Below are 19,359 nucleotides of genomic sequence, written 5' to 3'. Positions count from 1 at the left end.
AGATTAGTAAGACCCAAGAGCTCCTCAGACAGGTGTCTGACTAGATTCCTCAATGTTCAAGACTATAAAAACCGTACTGTGGCATTTGTGCATCTTTAACCCATTAAACTTGTTCTGAACATCAGCTTCATTTGACTGAAGCAAATTAAGCATTGGTCTTCACTGTATCTTCTTAAGTAAACTTATTAATTACATTGAAAGATCTCCGGTAGTTGTTTTCATTTCACTGGGGATGCAAATTTAAATCTGCTGAATTAAAACTTCTAGGTTGTGTGAAGGGAAAGGAATCTTCTCAACACCTCAAGTTGGATTCCTCCTGTTTTAATCTGTAGAGTCCCCCTTCAAGCTTTGCGACATTCTTTTTTTTTTCCTTCAATACAGGCACTTAAACATTAATGCTGAAGATAAATATTTCCAACACCGTTTCAAACATGCAAACTTGGAGCTAAAGCAGAAGCAAACCATGCTGAAAAATATAAGAGGCCAAACATAAAAACATGGAGATATTCTTGCATGAGGTTCTTTCCTTTCTCCACTTGTTATCTATTCAGGTCACTTACAGGTAAGTTGTATAAATCAAAGTCCAGACATGTCTCATTTCTAATAATTCTCCTCCTTTATCTTTGGCACTCACTCAGGTTCCATTTGAGTCCAGTGGTTGTGGTTATGCAGGGTCCACCGACTGGAATGAGGCTGCACCAGTCCCCCTCCAGGCCTGTGTTCACCCCCAGTCTGTGTCTGCCCTGCAGACACAAATCATTGATGAAGAAGTCAGTGGGTTATTTTTTGTGAGTCAATTACAGGTGGTAAAAAAGAGACAGAAAAAAGAGAGCATGACTTCTCAAACTTCCCATGTTTCAGTTAGTTACCAAACTTATGTGCCCAGTAGCTGAGATCCATTAAATTTATTAAATGCTCTTGTTAATACTTAAACCCATTTCAGCTCCTACTGACATCAGCATGAAGACTCAAGTGTGTGTCACTGATTCAAAACTTTCTATGCTACTGTTCTTTAACTTTGAAAACACTCCACTTTACAGGTTTACAATTGAAGTCAATGATTGTGGTTTTTTTATTACTTAAGGCTGATAGTGTCAAGAAATCAGTGGTGAAAATGAAAAAAATACAGTGCCATAAACACAATTCCCCATTGTCAGATTCTCTCTCAAAGAAACTGGAGCTTGAAAGAAAAATGGCAGAACAATGCCTATATAAACAAGTATTCACTCCCTTGGATGTTTTACTCTTTCACTGATTTTATTTATCCATCATGTCCAATATAATTAGGCTTTTCAGACAAAAAAAAACTCTATGATGCAAAGTGAACACAGATTTCAACAATCTAATTTGATAAAATGCATAAATGCATAAACTGCATAAATAGTCACCCCCTTCAAATCAGTATTTAGTAGATGCCCCTTTGGCTGCAATCACAGCACTGTCTGTGTGGATAGGTCTCAGTCAGGCTTGCACATCTTGACACTGCAATTTTACTCCAATATTCTTTGCAAAACTGCTCAAGATCTGTCAGGTTGCCCAAGGATTGAGTGTGAACAGCCCTTTTCAAGTTTCAAATATCAACTCGATTGAGGTCTGGGATGTGACTTGGCCACTCCAGGACATTCCCCTTGTTGTCTAGACCATTTCTGTGTAGCTCTCACTGTATGCTTAGGGTCATTTTCTTGCAAGAAAATGAATCTCCTAATTCATAGTTCTGTTGTAGACTGAATGAGATCGTCCTCCAGGATTTTCCAATATTTTACCACATGCTGCTGAGAAGCATCCCCATGGCATGATGCTGCCACCGTTGTGCTTTACAGTGGGGATGGTGTGTTTGTGGTGATGTGCAGTGTTTGGAGTCTTGTCTGATGGCCAAAAAGCACCATTTTGGTCTCATCAGACCAAAGAACTTTCTGCCACTTGACCATGGAATCTCCGACATGCCTTCTGGTGAACTCTAGTCGAAATTTAAAGGGGACATATTATGCAAAAATCCCTCTTTCAGGCTTTTCTAACACAAATATGTCCCCCTGGCCTGTCCACAATCCCTTCAAATACCAGAAATACCATTCCCTCTCCCCCTCTCTTTCTCCATCTTTTAGAAAATGTGTGCTAAAACAGGCCGTTCTCAGATTTTATCCTAGTGACCTCACATGGGGAGTAAGCACCCGCCCCCAGGTTTGGTTGGCCCTCCCCCACTTGGAGGAAAGTTCCGCCCTCCTCTACTGATCCTCTCAGCTACAAGCTGAAATGCTGGATAGCTCAGTGGGTTACCCTGCTGACTACGGTCTTGGAGATTGATGGTTCAAATTCCAGTCAGGTCCTAAACTTTGGATAAAAGTGTCTGTAACATCAGGAGTGCTGCATCAATTTCCTGAGAGGGGTGGGGTCAGGGGGGAGTCAGACGGTTAATTACCATTTAAAGCCAAAGACACAGAACCAGCTCGTTCTGAGAAGGGCTGAAACAGAGGAAGTTTTAGACATACAAAAATCCAATACTGGAGTGTTTTGTCAGGAACAAACTTCACAGGCATGTTTTGGGGACCTCAGAGAAGAATATAAAGTTGTAAAAGGGTAAAATGTGTAACCTTTAATCTGAGTTTTCGTCACACTGGCTCTCTCTTTGCCACTCTCCCATAAAGCTTTGACTTTGCACCTGGGCAATAGTTGTTGTATGCCGAGTCACTCCCATCTCTGTAACTCCTTCAGAAAAGTCACAGATGTGTAGGTGGTTTCTCTTATTAGTCTCTTTCTTGAATGGTCAGTTTGTGAGGATGGCCTCATCTAGGCAGAATTAGATATGTACCATTTTCCCACCATTTTTCAATGATGGATGTTCACTGCCCTAGAATTTTTTTGTATCCACCCCCTGACTGAAAAATTTCACAAAACCATTTCTCTGAGTTGCTTGGAGTGTTCTTTTGTCTTCATGGTGTAATGGTAGCCAAGAATACTGATTAAAGTAACTGGACCTTCCAGACACAGGTGTCTTTATACTACAATCACTCAAGACACATTCACAGCACTCAGGTGATTCCCACCTCACTAACTGTGAGACTACAAGCGCCATTTGGCTGGACCTCTGTTGAACTGGGTCAGTCACTTTAAAGGGGGTGAATATTTATAGAATAACCCTTTTGACCTAACATTTTTTCATTGACATATCTTTGCAGAAATTTGTTTCACGTTGACATTTAAGAAAGTGTTTTTTGTATTTTCTGTAAAAAAAGAAAAAAAAATAGCCAAATTATATTGACAATGGTTGATTCATAAAATCAATAAAAGGGTTACATACATTTTAAAGGCAATGCAGATGACCCTTTTCATAAAGTATGACAGAGAGAAATTTGAGGATCAGAGAGAAGAGGGAAAATGCTTTAGCATCAGCACATGAACACATATTTGCAGGAAAGCCCTAACACAGGACAAGATGATTCTTCTCATTTAAGAGCTTGCTGACAGGAACAGCAACTTTTTAGCTGAGACATGGAGAAGAGGGCTGCAGAATGATCTCTTAGGGTAAAATACAAATATCTAAATTTTGTTGCAATATGCCAAAAAAAGGCTTATGTGAATAGAAATAAGAGAGAGTTTGGAATCGGGAATAAAGGGGCTATAGCCATGCTGTCAGCCCCATCAGGCTGTGTTCAAGTCAAGCAGCAACCTCCAGTCCTGAAAAATGAAACCAATGCAGAAGTGCAAAAAATTGCAATACAGTGAGTGTTCACTTGAGGCTGGCTGCAGGAATACCGGAAGTCCCATCGGAACACATGTTAAAAAGCCGTTTTTTACACAAGAAATAAAATGGTTTACAGCCTGGTTCAAACATGTCTCATTAGCTAATGTCTACATGTGCTCTCACTGTACGGGGGGTGATTTTTTTTTTTTGTACCACAATCGTTTAGATTATATTGAGGAAAACCTCACTGCACACTGATTGGCACATCTCATTTGATTGAAAGATAGCTTGACAGGCAGAAGCTACGTTTCTGTCAACCAGAATGCTAGCTAGCTAGCTGACAGGAAGTCGAGCTCAGTGGGCAGGCTGTTAGGTTGATCCAAAGTTCAGCTGAGACAGCGTTTTCACTATGGAAGCCACTGCGGATTAGCTTTAAGAGCAGTTTGAGTCCGCCTACTGTAGGCTTTGTCCAATTCTTTCTACAATCTATGGTTCAACTGCAGGAGTCGTTGAATGCAAATGTTAGTTTTGACTTGCTAAAATGCTCAAAGGGACAACGCAGTTATAAAATATCATGGTATATTTTTCATGTACATCGTCTGTTGCAGTCATTTGCTAATGCTGTTCTGTTTGTTCTTTCACCCCTGCTGTTGTCTCCTGCCCTGACTAGAGGTGGGAGAAAAATCAATTCTTAGATGCATTGTGATGTGGAAGGGGAAGATTCGAACTGATTTATAAAAGTCCAATAATCGATAATCAATAATAATCAATTATTTAAATATTTAGTACTGTGGAATAGCAGGAAAAAAGGTGGAACTCTGACATGCAGCACGTAAAAGCAAGATTTAGATTACCAGTTGTTCATCTGTGAAAAAGGACATTTTTATGTTTGTAACCCAGAAATGTTACAAGGAAAGGATGCTGTTACCTTTGGTTCAGTGCAATTGTAACTTTCCAGTTTACACACATCTTCTATTAGAGGACAGTGTATAATTTATTTTTATGTTTTTTCTTTCTAATCACAAATGCATTGTTTTTAAAATGTTTGACACAGTGAGAATCACAGAACTGTAAAAAAAAACAAAAAAAAAACAAGTGCATCAAAAATGGATTAAGAATCAAATTTTAGCGCTATGAATCATAATTGAATCGAATCATGAGGTGCCTAAAGATTCCCACCTCTGGCCCTGACCTGGTGATGCTACTGATGAACAACAAGGCCCATGTCAATTCAGTCCTTTAAAACCCAGCACTGACCTGTACAGATGAATGCTTTTGGAGAGGGGACTGCTGCCTCACTGATTCTCTATCAAGGAATTGTGCTTCTGTTGTGTTTTGTTGGTTAAATTATTTGTTTGTGGTTGTTAAATGATTTAGTTATTTGTGTGTCACAATTAGTCCAGTGGTTTGACTTTGTAAAGGTGTTTTCTGTGCTTTAATGAATCAATTTGTGGATGGCTATGCGCCCCTAAAGGCCACCTCAGGTTGGGACACAACACATACTAGTTTAAAATCTGCTTTTTCAAATGAACTTAGCACAAAAAGTAAGGAAATTAAAGTAGACGATTCTTTTGTTGTAGAGAAGATTTCGAACATTTTTATGGGCGCACAACCCATTTTCTCAGCTCTGCTGCTCATCTCACAAATGGATGTTCCTTACAAATATGGCATTTAAAAGGGAAATAAACAGGTTTGCCAGCAGTATCAGAGTTATGGCCAATAATTGTTACAACAAAGAAATAATCTACCAAACACAAATGTCCTTAATTTTTGTGCTTTAAGTTTGAATATAAAGGGCAACATAACACAAAGGAATTAGGAATTCAAATCAGAGTTATGATTCATCACTGTTAACTAATGTCTACTTAAAGTTTATTGAAAAATGCATTTGATGATCTGAACTCAAAACTCTTTTTTTTGCTGTATTGTTTAAAACACTGATTTCTTTATAAATTCAAGACCTTTCTGTTCAACATTTATAACAATGAATCTTTTAATTGGAATCAGTGACCCCGGGGCAGGTCGTTTAATTTTGATGTTATATTTGAATCTAATATTGTCTTGAAGTTGTTCCAGCGAAGCAGAAGTTAGGGTGAGTTTAGAGATGTCAGGTTTTACACTTTATCATCTAAATCAGCTGCTCCCTCTGACAAGTTTTGCTCTGTTAAAGGGCATCAAGGAAACAAGCCTGTATATTTGACCTGGAACGTGTGCAACCACAGAATGATTTATAGCTCTTATTGGGCCGATACAGCGCTGTGCTGAAAGTCTCACAACACAGAAAGAAAGCTTTTCAAGTTTCTTCTGGGACAAGGATATTACCTTCAGTAAATGTTGTTTTCTTTGACCCTAATGTCTATGCTCAGAACAGTAAACCGCAAGACAACAAACAACAAAATGGATTAACTAAGAGCAATTTTTTTCTTTATTGTACCCTCATTGAGTAAATTTACCATCATCTTGGGAGCAACACTGATAAAACATCTTCTTGTAAACAATCCAGCTGGCCTTGTCCCTTTCCATAATTAAATAAAGACATTAGTATTTCAAAGCACTGTGCCAGCAATAGAAAAAGCAGACCTCTACATATTTATGATAGCATAATGTTTGATAAACAGGCATGAGACTGATGAAATAAAAGCATGACTGTGACTCACGAACTCAAATTGAATTTGAAATGGAGAGGCATGTCTCACTAATTTTTAAAATATAGATATTTAATGGGATATTTCCCACATGAGTGACTTCAGGCTTATGTTTGCTTTTCCAGATGACATAATCCATACTTTGCAAAATAAATTAACTGTTAATTTACCTCATCTTTATTTGTTAGTCATGTTTGAAAAGGTTGTGCATGGAACTGGAAAAACCCTGCACACTGATTGTGCCAAATATCAAAGCTGAGCACGTACTGAAGCAATGATTGCACTGAATACAGGTGGTGAAGATATCTGATGAAAGTTGTAAACACTCCAATTACAGATGTAACTCGAACAAACAGTACCGGGTCTTTCGAAGGTTACATTCACCTTCATGTACAGCCGTCTGCTTTCATCAGCCATCGGCGAATTGGAGCTGCGTTGACAAACGAGCTTAATTTACCGTCACTGGAGTAAGATTAATTGGAGGTGTCGAGGTATGAAGCAGCAAATGACAATGCGCCTTCGGAATAATGACGGGTAGTAGGAAGGGAGTGAATGAGAGACGGGTTTACTTAACGTGTTTCAAGGTGTCATCAGGAAGTGTGACGGTTAGTTGTTTGTCCTGAATATCTTGTCAATAAACAAGACAGGACAAAAAAGAAAATGGAGAGGCAAAAAGAGCAGAGTGCGACCCAAAGGACTGCTGCTAGGCCCATTTATAACTCACCAAGGAGCATGTGAAAGTGTCTTAAATTGAAGACAAACAATTCAGTGGCATCAAAAAAAGACTCTCCCTCTCCTGCACAAGAGCAGATTGGGGTACCAGAAGAGCAGAAGTGACCGCTTCACATAGAAACAGTGTTCAGCAGTGCAGTCGAGGTAGAAGCACAGCAAGAAAGAAGGATTTCTGAGACAGAGAGGTGGCTAGGTGGCGGTGAGGCTATCATAAGAGAATGAAATGTTAATCCAGTGGGGTGGGACTACACTGCAGCAATGGCTATCTGTGAAGTTTTTATGCAGCTTTAACTATAAACAAGTCCACTGTTAGCTTGATGAAAGTGAATCAAAAAGAGATGCAACAACCTGTTTTGGTGATATCTCTTTATGGTTTCATTCATTACCCCTCACCTGTGCAAAAAAGTCATCTGATTTTAAAATTTATTTGAAAATAATGGACTTAACACAGTTGTACGGAGCTTTCTCTGTGCGTTCATGTGAAGACTGAGCAGTTTATGTGTTACAATCCACTCACAGGTCTGAGCAGGTACGCCAGGCTTGTCCCCTGGATGATGAACAGAGGGAGTTGTGTCATGGACTGAGCGTGGAAGAGAGTTTCAACAGATGCCATGATCTGGTCAAATCTGCCCGCCAGACCGCCCAGCACCACTATAGCATCAACCTGGAGAAAAAAAGAACTGAATCAGACAGAGGGAAGATCCATAAACTATACGAGTTTCTGGCAGGAGGCTTTTGTTTTTCCACTGGTTCACTGGTTACCGGTCAAATGAGCCAGACATTGGGGGCAAGTATAATCCAATATATAATTCAGAACAAAAAAAAACGATAGTAAGATTCAAATATTTACTGTCATACTTTAATAAAGTCTAAGACTAAAGATTAGACAATCAGGTGTTATTCTTGTTTACTTACTGAAAGATATTTCAGTTTTTATAAATATTTACCCTACTAAATGCTTAGGTTGTGTAAAATCTGACACTGTTTATTTGTTCTAATCAAAGAATACAATTAAGGTCCCATGGTAAGTTGTTGCCTTTATTCCCAGTTGTTGCTTGTTTGGTTGCTTATTTCTACAGCTAGAGTAAGAGAAAACTGGGAGAAAACTGAGCAGGAGGACAGATAATCGTCAGCGTCACAACAAAGAAAACATTCAGGTCATTACAACGAGGCCAAACCGAAGTGTTTCAAATCAAGATGTGAATACATCGAATCAGGTAGGATGAGCAGATTGAAAGAACTTAAACTATTTCTAGCAGCTTCAGGGCTAAAATAGTATGTCTAGACTTTGATCAAGCAGTTCACTTTAGTGCAATCTTTCCAGCTCTCAGCAATTCTATCCTTAAACAAACTCCCTGGTCAAGCAGCAGAGCTGACAGCTTTAAAACCCAACAGAGTGTCGAGGGCAGAGGTGCTGTCAGAGGGTGAAGAGTCCACTGACAGTCACACCAGCACCCAAAATCAACAATCACGCTCACTCTGACGGTTTCACTTGATCCTATGCAGCAGATAAATAACACTCAAATGTTGGCAAGGATAAAAAACTTCAGTGCCCTTTACCTTTAACCAGCAGCTAAATAATAGTGAGACACACAAGAGCAGCAAATGATAGAACAGTACTTTGAGAGGGTATGTGCCCCATCCTGATTTCTTATTTGTTCCTCGTTTGTCACACTTAAATATTTCAGATCATCAAAGTAATTTTAATATCAGACAAAGATAACCTGAGTAAAACAACATGAATTTTGAAAGGATAATACAGTTTATTAAGGGCCCCATGTGAAAAAGCAATTGCCCCCTTGTTAAATCCTGAATTAACTGCGATTTACCATATTTTTTGGAAAGCTGAGCTTAATTTCACTAGCCACACCCAGGCCTAATTACTGCCAGACCTGTTGAATCAAGAAATTAGTCAGATCCAAACTGTCTGACAAAGTGAAGAAGGCCAAAAGATTGCAAAAAGCAACACATCAATGCCCCAAAAAGAAATTTAAGAACAGATGAGAAAACAAAGTCATTAACATCTATCAGTCTGGAAAAGGCTACAAAGCCAATCCTAAGGCTTTGGGACTCTAGGGAACCATGCTGAGAGCCATTATCCACAAATGTAGAAAACTTCGAACAGTGGTGAACCTTCCCAGGAGTGGCCGGCTAACCAAAATACTCCAAGAGCACATCAACGACTCATCCAGGAGGTCACTATAGAATCCAGAGCCACATCTAGTGACCTACAGGCCTCACTGGCCTCAGTTAAGGTCGGTGTTCATGATTCAACAATAAGAATGAGACTGAGCAAAAATGGCATCCATTGGAGTGTCAGGCCAAAACAACTGCTGACCAATAAGAACACAAAAGCTTGTCTCACATTTGCCAAAAAAAAAAAAAAAAAAAAAAAAAAAACCACATCTTGCTGATCCCCAAGACTTTTGGGAAAATATTCTGTGGACTGACGAGACAAAACTTGCACTTTTTGGAAGGTGTGCATTCTGTTACATCTGTCGTAAAACTAGCACAGCATTTCATAAAAGAAAATCATGCCAACAGTCAAACATGGTGGTGGTAGTATGATGGTCTGGGACTGCTTTGCTGCTTCAAGACCTGGATGACTTGCTGTAACTGATGGAACAATGAATTCTGCTTTTTACTAGAAAATCCTGAGGGGGAAAGTCCAACCATTACTCTGTGACCTCAAGCTCGAGCGCACTTGGGTTATGCAGCAGGACAACGACCCATAACACACCAGCAAGTCCACCTCTGAATGTCTTGCAAACAAAATGAAAGTTTTGGAGTGGCCTAGTAAATGTCCAGACTTAAATCTAATTGAGACGCTGTGGCATCACCGAAAATGGGCTGTTCATGCTCCAAAACCCTCCAGTGTGACTGAATTAAAGCAATTCTGCAAAGAAGAGTCAGTGCCAGTTTCCACAAATGCTTACTTGCAGTTGTTGCAGCCACAACCAGTTATCAGGTTTAGGGGGCAATCACTTTTTCAATTAGAGCCAAGTAGGTTTGGATAACCTTTTTCCCTCAATATATGAAATGCTCACTTAAAAACATCTACTTACTTTGTCTATTATTAAAATTTGTTTGATTAGCTGAAACATTTAAGTGTAACAAATGTGCAAAAGAAAGAGAAAAATCAGGAAGGGGGGGAAATACTTTTTCACAGCACTGTACACAAGGGGTAAGGCAATCTATAATTGCAGCAATATTTTGTCATCCTGGTTTTTGTGGCATGGTGCTCTAAAAAGAGTTTTTAGCCAATCTGACAAACTGAATCAGCACTATACGACTCTTCATGGTGGCACTACTGACATGAATGAAGATAAATTTGCCAAAGAAGTTGCCACAATGAAAAAGGGAGTGAGAATAGTAGTGAAAATGACGGAAAGAAGTTCAAGGATGAACTTTGATTCTGCTTACAAAGAACAACTCTTCTATTCACAAGAAAACCCGACACAACCAAAGCAGCCTCCTGAGGGAGGAGGGGGTAAAAGAATCAAACACATCCTGAATAGTGTCAGTGAAAAGGATCAGGCAGTTTAAAATTCACAGCAAGTCGCTAAAACCAGAAGACAGAGAAGCTCAATGTAAAGAATGCTGAAAGAGAACAGAATACAATGACTCATGAAAAAAAGGTATATTGTGCTAAAGCTTCCAATGACACGCTGACTTGTTCAGTCTTCCGCTTCAGATCAAAACCTCTGCTGTGTACGCTACGCATATCAAACTCTGTAAAAGAGAGCTGAACTTCCATTTGTTCTTGTTTGAGTTTGTTTACTAAAAAACAAGCAGTGCAATAAGAATCTCACAACTCAATGAATAAAATTCATCAAGCTTGTACAACAGATAAGGGTTTTCTCGCTGCTTATTGGCTGGGGGGAGCAACATTGAACACAAAAACTCAGATCCATTTATTTGGGGATGATAAACAGAGAAGAAAGGGGGAGAAATGAGTGCCGCTGTTTATGCTTGCAACAGTAAAGCTAGGAGAGAGAGGCTAACTCGGTCAGAGCTATGAGAAGAAAACAAATACACACAACATATCTGCACACACTCACTTTTAAATGCATGCTCTGAGATGTAAACACGTATTAACTCATAAATAATAAATGTACACAGAAAAACAAACACATCCTCTTCCACCCACCATAATCCTCTGATACCATTTTTTGTGAATTTGCCCAACATAATATGAGATAAATCCTCCAAATCGACGGCTAAGCTGCGTGGAGGAAAACATCTGGGGGCTAATGTGTTGAATTTTAAACAGACCAAGCAGGAATATAATTCTCTGTATGCTGCAAATCACCCTGTTATTATTTCATCTATGTTTTACTTCATTTTAGCAGACTAAACAGGTTGATTTTAATGAGAAAATGACAAGGCATCATAAAAAGAATAAAGATTTAAAGGGATAAAAGTTCTATTAAAAGTCAGAGGGGTCAAAGAAAAATGACAAAACCTGGTAAACAAACAAAATAGGCATCATCAGCAACTCTTTCGGAGCATCAAAAACTGACTCCCTGTCTCCTATCTCTTGCAGGCAGACTGACAGACAAACACTCAGCATGAGTTCAAAGGCAGAGTAAATATAAGCCAGGCCAGGGAGGAAAAAAAATCTGTGGAAAGCAAGGGCAAAGATAATATCTTTGCTTAAAGCAGAAAACAACATGAAATTCAGCGACTACAAGGTGGCACAGGTAGTCTTTCATCATTTAAGCAAGGGTAAATGCTGCTAACGATATTCTATTTATATATTTTTCTGTATGTTTTTCTATGGGTAATTCGGACTTGTTTGTTTGCATGTTCCTTCTCTCCACCAGTGCGTTGATTTATATTCATACACCCACATGCTCACATCCGCACAGTCAACCACAGTCCAACTCCTCTGACCTCTGAGCAGCTCATCTTAAGTATCAAAGGACTGAACGCCTTGCTTCGGAGTATTTACTCTCCAAAGCTGAGGGAGAGAAGAGCTTTACTTGTTTCATCCATTGCTGAGCTGCTCCTTTAAACAATAAAAGTAGCAATACCCTTGTAAAACATGTTTTTGACTTATGAAATCTGCCCCGACACCCCCAGGGTTTTAGAACTTTTTTATTTTTTCCCAGCTTTTGGTGAGGGGTTAATTTGCCAGTTTTAGAGAAAAGATTATATCACATTTGGTTATAACGGAGAGTCACAATCGCTTCTTCTTACCTGCTTATGCAAACTGCCCTCTGGCTAAACCTCTAAATTTTACTGAAGCAAATGACAGTTGTTTTGATCTGCCAAAATGTTACATATAATTTAGGTAAGCTGATTTGAAAGCCTTACTTTTCACTGCAACAGGTTACAACAATATCTAGCAAGCAGCTAGAAAGTGTATAAGGTTCATAGGGATGTTCTTATGCATATATTTCCCCATTCACTAGTCTAAAGAGAAGGTCATACGAGAGTTCGACCCTCAACAGCTTACATACCACTTCATTTCCATTTATTACTGTAAAAATCAACATGCCACGCTGTTCCTACTACACACACTAACTACTAAGCTTCTCAAGTTACATCCGGGGAAGTGTCGGGGAGAGCTCAAACAGGAAGGCAGCCATTAACTAAAGCTACAGCTGCTTCTAGTGGTGGCAGGTTCAACACAATTTAAAAGAGCTTTATAGAACGGGATTTCAAGCCTGTGTTTATAAAAACACAATTAGTAATTACTTTTACTAACTCGTAAATCTCGCACCGGCTTATTTGATAAATGAATTTAACTGTTTAGCAGTGCGTATCCATGGTACATAATATCTTTGTATGGTTTTGAGGATTTATTGACTGATGCTCTGTACATTTTGTAAACTTTTGAGTGATGTGTGAATAAGCAGTCATGCTAGCTTTGTACCAGAGATAGCTAAGCCATTAGCTTTTGTATACATGCTAACTTTGCCTCCTAAAGTATTGGAACAGTGAGGCCAATTCATTTATTTTTACTAGGGACTGTAAACATTTGGATATGTCATCAAAAGACGAATATTATACAAAACATCAGCATTTTAGCTTTTACTTCCAGGTATTTACATCTGGATTTGATGCACAACTTAATGCATTTTTGTAATAGAACACCAAATCTCTAGGTGAACAAAAGTATCGGAACAGACAGACTTAAAATAGATCAAAGTGAAAAAGATTCAATATCTAGTTGCAAATCCTTTCGCTTGCATTAGCTGCATCAACCCTGTAACCCACTGACATCACCAAACTTTTGCATTTTTCTGTCTTCCTTGTGATACTTCTCCAGGCTTTCATTGCAGCCTCTTTCAGTTTTGTTTGTCTTGAGGGGTTACTCCCTTCAGTCTCCTCTTTAGCTTTTGGAGGGGAGAGTAAGGTACTGAAAGCAACTGGATAAAGTTATTATTGAGTTGTAATTGGTAATTGCTTTAAGGGAAATGTTAGAGGGTGTTGTTTTTTGGAATCTAATATGGTTCTTTATTTTGTAAAAGTGAACATACTTAGACTTTATTTATTTAAAATATAGACAAGAAAACCATTTATGAATGAAATTAAAAGTTAGTATCATGTAAATTTGGTTTTTACCTCTAACCGTCGCCCCTTAATTTCTTCCAGCATGATTGCAAGACACTTAGTGAAGTCTGTAAGATCCTGGTCTGCTGTTTCTATCACCTTGCAGCCCTGTGAACAATGAAAAATGGAAACACAAACACAATCAGATCAATGTTCACCTACACAGATAGCACAACAAAAACCCAGGCACAGATAAAGGATGGGGGGAGTAACGGAGCACCGAAAAACAGAACAAGATAGAGGAATGGAGAGAGGTATAAATCAGTGTCTGGCTGTCTGTAGGCTGTGTTTCTGAATAATGAAAAGGCTCCAGTCAGTGGCCTTAAAGTACAACATCCAGGTAAACAACCACACTCTGACTTTCTCTACCTCTGTCTCCTTTTTTATCCACACACTGTGACTTTCCTCCTGAAATACAACTTCCTATCTCTCTCACACACATTGTGCAGTCAGTTCAGAAAAAACTTGTTATGCTGTGCTCCACTGTGCATCCTTTCCTCCCCTCCTCCCTCCATCTCTGCCCCCCCTTGTCTCTCACCCCCTTGTGGATGCTTTTCTGTTCTCTTCCTTCCATTTATGCAGAATTATTCACAGTTTCCGACAAATCTCTGAGGGGACGCCTCAAACTTTCCTGTTGTTCAGCTCCTAAAGCATCACTATAAAAGTCTGCTCTCTCTCACAGAAAAATAAGTAATACTCTGTTTTCTGGTGGAAACCTTTGTAATCTTCGTGAAACAGGACTGATACCACAAACAGCAATAGGGAGAGTGGGGAAAGGGTGCGATTTAAAAAGAGGGAGTCAGCTAAAGGCGAGCCGTATCTCTTAATGTTACTGTGTGATCATGTGTGTGCAAGGTGTAGGGTTGGATCCACATTTCAAACTGTAAACATCGTATATCAGCAGAGGTCTTATCACAGTAAAACAGCTTAAAGGTTACATAGGCACTGCATTTTCTCCCCTCTAAGATGTGTTTCTTTATGTGACGTCTTATCCTCTACTTATTATTAAACCAAGCTGTAACCTCAAGTTGTTTGGATATTTTGTTTGTTAATAAAAGTTTACCTAGCATAGAAATCACATGTTTTTCTTATCCCCTTGGAGAGTTTAGTCTAAATGTTCTTACATAAACCAGTAATTTTAACTGCTAGGGAAACAGGAAGACAAATGCTACACAGGACTTTTCAAAGATACTTGTATTTTATAAAAAGCTATGGTAAAATTTATATGCATGAAATTCATATACATTCATATGCAGTTCCTTAAGACCTAGAACAATATTTAAACAATATAAGCTGCATCCCAAGTCTCTTGATTGGCATCCATGCATCTCACTGAGTCTTTAGTCCTTTCTGTAAAAGTGAAATATACTTTAAGAGACATGAGACATCTTTTCCTCAAATGAAATGACATACTTTTGTGATGTCTGCATCAATCAGCTCAGTCTGATTCAACAGCCATCTGTTTCAGCACAAATATGCACTGTTACAACTCAGAAAACACATATTAAAGTGTTTTGCCTCCACTGATCCCCGATAACACACACCTGAACATGCAGAACAACCTGCTGTCAGCTAACAAACATATAGACTATTTCACCAGCCCAATGCTTTATTAAATTAGTAAGGCTGTTAATCAATCCAACCATCTTCTTCCGCTTAGAGACAGAGCCAGGTTGTGGTGGTAGCAGGCTAAGCAAATCATCCCAGACATCCCTCCTTCTGGGTGATCCCGAGGTGTTCTCAGACCAGACCAGATACATAATCCCTCCAGCACATTCTGGGGCTCTGCTGAAATGATCAAACGGGTTCAAGTCTGACTGAGCCACTCTAGGACATTCACAGAGTTGTCTTGGCTGTTTGCTCTGCAATGCAATTGCAATGTTGGAAGATGAACTTTGAAGTCTAAGATCCTGAGAGCGGTGGAATAGGTTTTCATTGAGGATATCGCTGTACTTTGCGCCATTCAGCTTCCCCTCAACCTTGACCAGTTCCCAGCTTTTTCCTCTGCTGAAAAAGCACCCTAACAGCATGATGCTGCCACCACCATGCTTCAGGTGATGAGTGGAGCCCTGTGTCCTCTAACTTTCCTTAGAACTGAGGCCAAATGGTTTGATTTTGGTTTCATCAGACCAGAGAATCATGTTTCTCACAGTCTGAGAGTCCAGGTGCTTTTAAGCAAACTCAAAGTGGCATTCATGAGTTTTGCACATTTACTTGTGATTTACAGTCTAGTGGATTTGGGTTAAAGTCAGGCAACCTCAAACTGATGTCACTTGGCTAATTTCTCACTAAACAATGTATTTGTTGACATTTAGCATAACCCAGTGGTGATAAAGACTGTTCGGGAAAGTCTGACATAAGTTTTGGTTTTGATATATTAATATATTAAAAAAGTCCCTCAAAAATATGAATAAGTATTTAAAAATATCTTTTTACTGACAAATGGAGACTTTTGCTTTGCAGAGCTTTTGCGTGTAAACAGAGATGAAGCTAAGATAAATAGATTTTCTTTCATAAAAGTTAAACTTCCGTAACAAGAACAAAAATGGCATCCTAATCTGTGCAAAATGTGATTCTGACCACCTCCTGAGGTATTTTTTATGAGTGGCTCTAAATGCATCTTGAGTGCTCAGATGGTTAGCGCCATGTCAGATCTCACAGTCAAAGCCACTTTGATGATTCAGTCTGAATGCTCTTTCCACGGCAGGTGGTAGTCCTGCAGAGTCAAATGAGCGATTTAACTTCTGTCAACTTCAGAGCTCTGTGTTCCTGACACACCACCCACACTCAGAGAGCATGTTCCCTCAAAGTCAAGCTGAGTTGACAGTTAATCTCCTGTTGAGTTCCTGAGGGCTTGGTTTAATGAATATAGTGACAGTGTCGGGGTCGTTTTGGGAGAACAGGCTCCCTTGGAACAGGTTTATTTCCATCACTCTGAATGAGCCATCTCCAAACTTAAATAAACCTCTTATTGTTTTAAATGTACCATACATTAATAGCTAATACAGGTTATACGAGCCACTCACCTTGTCTAAAAAGAAGGCTTTAACCTCAGCAGTAATAGAATCAAAATCTCCGCTGATAAAGTCTGGGAGAAAGCTGGATGTGAGGACAGACAGAGTGAATGAGTGACAGAGGGAGAAGGTTACGATCCCAAGGAAGACCGAGAGAGAGAGAAGAAACAGAAAAGACAAGCAAAGAGAGGAAGGACATGGTGTCAGTTCTTTGATCTGTGCAGCGAGGGAGATGAGTGACAGCGTCCGGGGAAGACGAAGAGACTCAGAGACTGACAGGGTGAAATCTTCACGACACTAAGGCTGCCCCTTTTACTAAAGGACAAACAGCCGACTGCAGAGAAAAAGGATGATGGGAAAACCTGTACAATTACATATGGCAGCATACACAAGCAATATTAAAAGTTTCACATATACATCCAAATAAAGTCAAACACATGAGCACAAAAAGTACTGACAGGACAGATATAATCTTTTAACTCTTTCTAACACATGTACCTGTAGTTCATCACATTGACCAGTCCCATTACACTAAGTGACTCCATTCTCCATTAAAGTAGAGGATTAGTATGATTAATGTTGGTCACACACAATTTCCTATTTTGACATGTGCTCAATCAATGCAGTTTAAAAATGAATGGTGAATGAATGGTGCACATACATATTTCATGTGCATATATTGGAAATAGGGTTATTTATGTGGACCACTGATGTGATTCAGTGCACATAAGCAGAGTGAAAAACATTCATTGAAACACCTAAACACTGAAACTCAATTTAAACCTGTATTTGTCAAAAAGTTCCAGATATATATTTTTTTGTAGCAAATCAAATGAGATAAAAGGAAATTTTTTACATCTAAACAATGAACAGGGGCTGTCTCAAATGTGTCTTTGATTGTTGTTCAATAAGGTGAAGTGACAGAGTTTTGGAGCCGACAAGTCCTGAATTCCTACAGTGGTCAGTAGGATGACTTTGGTTATGAATCTGCGCTTTACAAACAAAGATAATTGATTCAAGGCCCTGTACTGGGACTTTTCCACTACGGCTTTTGGCGGCGCTGAGCCAAACCAAGCCATGCTGATTTGCATTTCCATTACCAGTTTGGCAATGAATGAGCTCACAGCTAGACATCATAGCATTAGCACAGCTAACAGCTAACGTGAAATGAGAAGACGCTTCTCAACCAGCACTGAAACGACTCAGTATGTTGAAGGTATCACTGGTCTCTACTCATTCAACCAAAATAACAGTCTATACATGGTTTTGTTTGTAAGGGTCTGTGTCATCTTAGTGTCGTTTAGAATGTCGCTTCCATAATACAATAAAAACTCTATAGCCTGCATCGTCATGCCCTCCCCACGACACAGTCCACCAGTCCTTAAAGCTAGGCATGAGAACCAGCTTGTCTTTCATCCCCCACCCACCCTTATTGAAAGAAACATAAAAGATTGATACGTATTGCCAGATTCTTGCCAATTCACAGCCTTAGTTTCCAGCCAGATGCTATGGTTAAGTTTCCTCTTATGTTAGTGCTGTTGTCTTCATTTTGTTGTTTTCCCAGGTTATTCCTCTTGTAGAACTTCAAGACACCTCTGTGCTGCAACTGCATGCCTCTAATCCTGATATAATATAAAAAAACTGCATTTATGATAGTCATATTGATAATCAATTTTTTAAAGAAAAACTGAAGAATTATGAGCCCTGACAATATACCCTTTCAAGTTTGAAAATATGTGCAAGCAGTATGCTTGAATGGATAAAAACTTTCACATGTGTATGAGGTGGTGAAAAATACAACAAGGCTGCCAGTTTACTCAGCTTGGCTTTCAGTATATACACATTACTGATAAAAATGATAAAAAATAAATGATACTGAATTTGAGTTACAAATATCAAAGTGTGTTTTATTTACAGAAAAAGACTAACTTTAGCTTATGACTTCTGACTGAGAAAAAAAACAGGCACACTGACCCACACATCGGAAAATATTATGTTCACACATGCTATTTGCAAGATATCATATCAAGGTTTCACTTGACAAGAGGTTGGCCAATATTTGTACATGCAGGCTTTGCATTCAACATTTTCTATTTTTTTTCACTTGTCCAAATTAAACTGTACTTTGAGGAAATTTAATTCCTGCAGGTGTAGAAACTAACAAGTTCTATTGCAGAGTTCAGTGTAAAGAGTCAAAATATCTACCAGCAGAGACTGAGTAGAAGATTCCTGTCAGAGAGAAACTGATCTCTGTACATCTCGTGTGTGTTTGTGTTTGGAGCAGAATCACGCAGGGATTCGGTCACAGCTATCTCGAGGCATTAACGGGTCTGACATTACGATTTCATGGTTGGTGGAGTTGTGTGTTGGTTTGTGTTAGTGTAAGTTTATCCAAGTGTGCCTGCTTGCAGCAAGAGGTGAAAGTGATGTTCTGGTCAGTTGAAGAAAGAGATACAGGCGGATTATTTGCCCCCTTCTTCCTCAGCATTCCCATTGACATAAACAAGATAAAGCAAGATAAAAAACCAGCAAATATAGACACATACACAAGCCTCTTACACAAGCATGCATAAAGACAGTCCTTACTACACCAGACACACAATATAAACCAGGTACAAAGTCCCACTGTCAACACAAATATATTCACAGACTAAGAAATGAGTGAACACATAGACAGACGTGTATACATGCAATAGACAAAACAGGGATTGTTTTAATATTGGTCACA

The 19,359-nt window shown here is 39.1% G+C and overlaps 1 protein-coding gene across 1 annotated transcript in view; it reads right to left on the bottom strand.

Moving 5' to 3' along the window:
• Window positions 1–19,359, bottom strand: part of tpk1 (thiamin pyrophosphokinase 1) — a 62,311-nt gene that overhangs the window by 21,602 nt on the left and 21,350 nt on the right. The window contains exons 5-8 of the mRNA XM_041814586.1: window positions 16,644–16,716; window positions 13,630–13,725; window positions 7,574–7,720; window positions 635–743 (exon numbers count right to left, since the gene is read on the bottom strand). Of these exons, the coding sequence (XP_041670520.1) occupies window positions 635–743; window positions 7,574–7,720; window positions 13,630–13,725; window positions 16,644–16,716 (425 nt within the window). The remainder of the gene's footprint in view (window positions 1–634; window positions 744–7,573; window positions 7,721–13,629; window positions 13,726–16,643; window positions 16,717–19,359) is intronic.

Source organism: Cheilinus undulatus, linkage group 19 (genome assembly GCF_018320785.1).
Source record: "Cheilinus undulatus linkage group 19, ASM1832078v1, whole genome shotgun sequence".
Taxonomy (NCBI): domain Eukaryota; kingdom Metazoa; phylum Chordata; class Actinopteri; order Labriformes; family Labridae; genus Cheilinus; species Cheilinus undulatus.
The sequence above is the reverse complement of the archived record's forward strand: the minus strand, read 5'-3'. Positions and strand labels throughout refer to the sequence as shown.